Below are 6,712 nucleotides of genomic sequence, written 5' to 3'. Positions count from 1 at the left end.
GGGGCCTAACATTATTTACCGTCCATAGACTCTTTGTTGGTGTAGATTATATTTTAAGGTTTGGGAACTATATCTCTTTAATGCTACCTTATTTTTGCCGGTACATTTGTATTTGGATTGTGACATGCAAGCAATTTTACACCTTTAAACACTAGAAATGTAACAAAAAAGAGTTGCAATTTGATTAGTATCTTCTTTCTTTTTTCTGTTTGGTCATATTCGTTGCTAGACAAGAGTTTTAAATGTATGGGACACACACACATGATTATCATGGGACGAAGGCTTTAATTTATTGAAAAGCAAATCTATGGATACCCTAATTAGGAGAATTACGTTACAACAACAATAATTTACCCTGTGAAATTTCATAAATGTGCTTTGAGAAAGGTAGAGTGTATGTTCCAGATATAGTAGTGGAGCCAGTATTTTCTTAAGGAAGTTCAAAATATGAAAATATTGATACACGAAGAAATTGAAGGAGGTTCAACATCTACTATATATACATTAAAAGATAATTTTAACAATATATAAATAAACCGTGTAATTTTTCCTCAAAAGGGGTTTGGATGAACCCCGGGCCCTTACTAGCTCTACACCTTGTCTGCAAACCATACCCTTACATCGTGAAGGTAAAAATATTGTTTTCAAAGGACCTTCAGTTCGGGTACAACATATCAAAATAAATATGAACAAAGAGAAACGCAAGTGAAGAAACAAAGCAACTAATAAAGAAATAGTAACAATCAAATATCTAGGTGTATAATATAATGATGCATATAAATAACAAAGTTAAAATAAGCAAACACCAAATAACAAAGTGAACATTTCACCTATATCAATACATTGTTCTCATAAACAATATTTATATGCATGTCTTAATCCTCTAGGGAGAATGTTTCGAATTAGCACGAGTCTAAGACATATTATTCTGATTTTGTCTTCCAAAACATTGATCAGACATGATGTAACATACAAATTAAATAGAACAAAATACTCTATCATTATATATTATACTTGTTAGGATGAAGGTGTGGGGGACAAAGAATATGGATGTTACTATTACTTTATTTCCTTGTGGTTGTGGTGAAGGGGTGGGGTGGGTGGGATGGGGGGTAGGTTACAAGTGGAAAGTGGGACCCATATTTGGTTCATGACTCAATCAATACAAGTTGGGAAAGAAAATGACAAAAATGACCCCTTAGCTTTAGTAGTATGTTCAATATAGTCTTTTAAGTATTATCCGAGTAATTTTAGTCCTTTAAATTTATCGAAAATGAGAACTTTTAATCTTTATCTGATCAACTTTACCCAACTCTAATTGTCAAAATCGATTTGAGACATGAAAAAAGATTTTACTAGAACACTAAAAAAATTCGTCATAATCTCATATTTCGCAACATAATAAAAGTATGCACCAAACAAAAACAAACCAACAGAAGCTGCACCTCAAAAAGACCAAAACTAGCATAAACTAGAAAAATTGTACTTTCAAATTTGACTTCCTCGTTAAATATTTTCTCAGTTCTAGTTATTTTTTAACAATCATAATCTGATAAACAAATATCTAACAAAGCCGAAAAGTCTTCAATTTTTACAAACTTAAAGGACACAAAACTACTCAAATAATACTTAAGGGTTTACTTTGAACCCCTACTAAAAATAATGGGCCATTTTATGTCATTTTCTTTAAATTAGGACCACACTCTAAACAAGCCTATAAGAGCCTCATCTTGGACTTACATTTTCCCCATTCAAACTTGTTTCTTCAATATACTCACTGCACAACAACAATAGCTAGAACACATCCATCACTTTGCCTTGTTGTATACAAAAAATTCCTTCAAATAACCAATTTTTTTTTTAAAAAAAATTCTTGATTTTTCGTCGCGACGAATCAAGTTACAAGATGAAGATGAGCACCAATAACAACAACAACAGAATGGGAAGTTCCAAGAAGAAGTTGATTTCAAGTAGAGGACTTGGAAGAGTCCTTAGAGAACAAAGAGCTAAGCTTTACATAATTAGGAGATGTGTAGTTATGCTTCTTTGTTGGAATGATTGAAATTAATTCATTCAACAAAATTGGCTTATGGACTTATAGGGTACTTATCAATTGTCCATATATAGTACAAAGAAATAGTGTATGTTAGATTTTTTTAATTTTTTTTTGAGAATTTTGTATACTAAATTTAGGTCCTTGAGGCCTCTTGTATACATTGAATAGGTTCAATCATAGACAATACTATTAGTTTTGAATTTTGATTGAAGTTTTTGAGTACAGGTATACTTCCTTCCCAATTCTTTAACTTTTGCTTCATTTTTTTTGTTAGCTTTGATAATGTTGAGAGTCTTGAGACTTCAAATCCTCAACAAGCCGGCATAAACTAAGTTCGTCAACCAAGTTTGTTTAATGGTAATAAATTTGTTAATTTGACTTAAATTGATAGACATCAATTCGACGAGAGGGAGTTGCTCGGATGGTAAGCACCCCTCACTTCTAACCCGAAGATTGCGAGTTCAAGTCACCAAAGGAGCAAAAGGGGTAGGAGCTGCTAGGGAGAGTAAAAAAAAAAAAAAAGATAAATGTCAATTTCATTTCGCAAAGAGCCAGCAATTATTATGATCTCTTTCTTAGAAAAAAATTTGTGTAAATTCTTCCTTTTCTTCTTCCATACTTTCCGTTGGTTAGAACCAATTAAAATTTTCTATACTTCTTCACTATTCGTACAGAAAAAGCTCAAGAAATTCTGCCCATCTTTTTTTTTGGAGGGAGCAGAGTAGTCAAAGGTACCAGACTAGCAATAAAGTTTTTCAGTCCAACTTTTTTTGTTTTGCTAGACACATATGACCAATTTTTATTTGCTCTAATAACATATTCGATTTTTTAATAACTAAACTTATTACTTGCTTAGTATTTTTGTCTTATTCGATCGAAGCAATATTTCTTATTCTTTAAATGGCACATATAAATTACATCATATTTTTTTTCAAGGTAAACAAATGTTAAATTTCCAATCTTATGTAGACTCATGAATTCTTTGAAGTAATTGATGTCACAATCCAAAATAAATCAAGTTAATTAGTTATATATATAATAAAAGTTAGTAGAGAAAAAATAGTAGTAGAATCTAGAGGTTCATTTTAATTATTGGTCCATCTTCAACAAATTCTCTTTCCTTTGTCATTGTTGGTGTGATTTTTTTTACAAATAAGACACAAATGTTTAACTAAAATCTAGATGATAATTGCTAAGACTTAAATCTGCTTGATTTTCTTGTTGAGTACTAATTATCATTGATTAGTTAGCCAAGTACTTGATTAGCTAGAAATTAGGAAGAAACCTTTTTTTTTTCATAACAAGGCAGAATATTATGCAAATGATTTTTTGTTTCTCTTTTCCTTGTCCAAATCAAGATAATATATATTAATTTTGTCAATTAGTCTAATTATATATTCCTTTAATTTTTTGGTAGTATATTACAAGAGCATGTCTAGAAAGTGTTTTTCCTTAAAATAAAATATACCCCCAAACTTTATAAATGGTATGTCAATACCCTCCCTTATATATACTTTAAGGTTATTCATACTCTTACCGTCAATCTTTTGGGTTATATATACCCTTATCGTCGATCTATTGAGTTATATATACGAACAAAAAATGTTTCCCCCTTCTTATATAGTTGTGATATTGGGGCAAAATCATACACACCTCAATTAATTTCACAGGATATTTGTTACCTTATACTAGTACAAAAACAGGATATCTCTCGAGTTTTCTCTTTCTTATTGTCAACTTGTACAATTATTGGAAAGGGGTATTTAATTATATTAAACTACTCTAATCATGCAATTTGGTGATAATGAGTAATATAATCTCTAGTTTGATTAGAAACGTAACAGTATGTACGATTAGAAAAGGACATTTAGGTCTCCACTACTAAATTATGATTTTGGGGTAGTTAGTATTACGATTAACAATTAAATAAAACCAAATAGAATAGAACAAAAAATATGAAGAATTCATATAATCGTCATTAAGTAATTTGGGTATACCAATACATGATTAGTGATTTATTAATATATATATACTTGAATTAGTATTGTGGAAAAGAGAGGTAGAGAGATGGCTCATGAAGGGTTCTAAAAGTTGTGCCTCTACATGAGATTTGAATCTCATTTTAGTACATTAACTTAATATCATAATTTATTAAAAATGGAGTGCCATTTTATATACCATACGATGTGATGTAATCACTTTACTTTTATTTTTTCCTTGTTTATTTAGTAATTCTATTTTATTTGTTATTGTAAAATTCATTCATCTTCTAAGGAGATCAGTAGAATATAGTATCGATAAGGGAAAAAAAAAGGCTTGCATGTGGTGTTTATTATTGACCTAGAAAAGACTTGTGACGAAGTCCCAAGGGAAGTGCTTGAAGACTAAAGGTGTATATGTGACATATACTAAGGTGATCAATGTCATGTGCTATGAAGTAAAGACTCGGATAAAGACAATGAGAGGAGATTTAAAGCACTTCCAAGTTCTAATGAGGTTGTATTAAGGATCAACCCTTCATCCGTTTTTATTTGCCTTGGTGATAAATGTATTGATGCAACAACAAATTTAAAGGTGAGGTACCATGGGATATGTTATTTATGGATGACATGGTTCTAATTGATGAGCCTCGTGATAGAATCAACGCAAAGCTGGAGTTTTGGAGACACATTCTGAAGTCTAAAGAGTTCAGGTTGAGCAGGACTAAGACTAACACCGAGAGTGCAAGTTCAATAACCTAACAAATGAGGCAGTGAAGAAATGGGGCTTGATATACACGGGTCATTCAGAAGAGAAGAAGTTTCAAGTATCTTGAATCTATTATTCAAAGAAATATGGAGATTGACGAAGATGTCACACATCGAAGTGGTGCAGGGGCATGAAATGAAGGCTCACATCCGGAGTGTATGGAAAAAAGATTCCACTAAAACTTAAAGGCAAGTTTAATAGAGTGATAATTAGACTAACCATGTTGTATGGAGCGGAGTGTTGGTCAATCAAGTACTCTCACATTTAGAAGTAGAAAGTTGAAAAAAATGAAAATGTTATGATGATGATGTGTGCATGATCATACTAGTAATTGTAGTATTTACTTGTTAATTTAATAAATCAAGAGATAACTTATCATTTTTAAAGATATTTTATCCTTGGTATTAAATATTTGTCATTTCCCAACATTTAAATGACTTTTTATAATAATTAGGAGTAATATAATAAAAATATTATTTTATTTATTATTTCTTATGTATCTATCAAGTTAAACATAAACAAGTAAAATTACAAAATATTTCTTAAATTATTGGCATATGTCAATATGAAATAGATCAAAAAAATAATATTTATCGAAATAATATAATATAATGCAATACAATACAATACAATACAATACAATATAATACAATATAATATAATATAATATAATATAATATAATATAATATAATATAATATAATATAATATAATGCAATACAATACAATACAATACAATATAATATAATATAATATAATATAATATAATATAATATAATGCAATACAATACAATACAATACAATACAATATAATATAATATAATATAATATAATATAATAATATAATGCAATACAATACAATACAATACAATATAATATAATATAATATAATATAATATAATATAATATAATCTATCTATATATAATAGGAGAGGAAAAAGTGCCACATGTCAGCACCACAAAAAACATATTTTTAAAATAACTAAAATTAATTAAATATAAATTATAATTAATTAAATGAAAATAATTTTAAAACAATTTTAAAATTCTGAGATGTAACTGTAAAACAGTTATAACTTCTCGAGTTTTTTTTCTTAAATAAATCTACTGTCTACTATTTTCAATCTGTTTTTCAATTTGTTCTCTTTATTCTCAAATCTCAATAATGGCAAGGAAATGATCTAATAGACATCCCAATGGGACAAATCAACATTTCTACCTGCATTTTATTATAGGTATGATGTGATCAATTATCTTTGTGAAATTTAACATTTTTCTTAGCAGCTTTTAATTCGATACTATTAGTTTTTGTTGTTTCTTTTTTAATTTTTTTTCTTAATGATTTTAAGTTTGTTTGTTTGTTTTTGCAGGCTTCATATATGAATTCGCTGGATTTAAATTTTTATTATTTTAGATATTGTTAACGTTACTACTACACATATTTAAATTGTAGCATTTGTTTGGTAATAATGGTATCTTATAAAATTATTGGTTAAATTGTAACTGCACATATTTAAAATTTAACATTTGTTTGATATCCAAGTGATTCTAACTTTTTTGTTGTATGCTTAGCATTATGATACGACTTTTCTTAGTTATATTTAATTTTAATCTAACTATTAAATTTTCTTATATCTTTATTATTCTAACAAGTGGATAATATGAAGAGAGTGATAGTCGTTATTATTTTAAATAATTTAAAAAATAAATAAATTAAATAATGATTAAAAGATTATTATTGTCAAATTTAGACAAATAACTAAGCTTATATATTGATTTGTTTACATAAATATTTTACTATAACACATCAAGATGCTATTAGCATTCTCAATAAATTTTAAAATGATATCTTATAATAAGTTAAAATTTTAAATTTGCAATAGATTAAAATTTATGATTATATTTATCA

At 28.1% G+C, this 6,712-nt stretch overlaps 1 protein-coding gene across 1 annotated transcript; it reads left to right on the top strand.

Annotated features, from left to right (window-relative positions):
- The first annotated feature begins 1,902 nt into the window (after positions 1 to 1,902).
- Positions 1,903 to 2,238, top strand: LOC125828198 (small polypeptide DEVIL 6-like). Its single transcript, XM_049507520.1, has one exon. It carries the CDS (start codon positions 1,907 to 1,909, stop codon positions 2,060 to 2,062), a length of 156 nt encoding a protein of 51 aa, XP_049363477.1. The 5' UTR covers positions 1,903 to 1,906; the 3' UTR covers positions 2,063 to 2,238.
- The last annotated feature ends 4,474 nt before the right edge of the window (positions 2,239 to 6,712 follow it).

This window comes from Solanum verrucosum, unplaced genomic scaffold, assembly GCF_900185275.1.
Source record: "Solanum verrucosum unplaced genomic scaffold, falcon-dt-bn FXZP01000053.1, whole genome shotgun sequence".
Taxonomy (NCBI): domain Eukaryota; kingdom Viridiplantae; phylum Streptophyta; class Magnoliopsida; order Solanales; family Solanaceae; genus Solanum; species Solanum verrucosum.
This window is presented reverse-complemented; position numbering and strand designations above follow the sequence as displayed.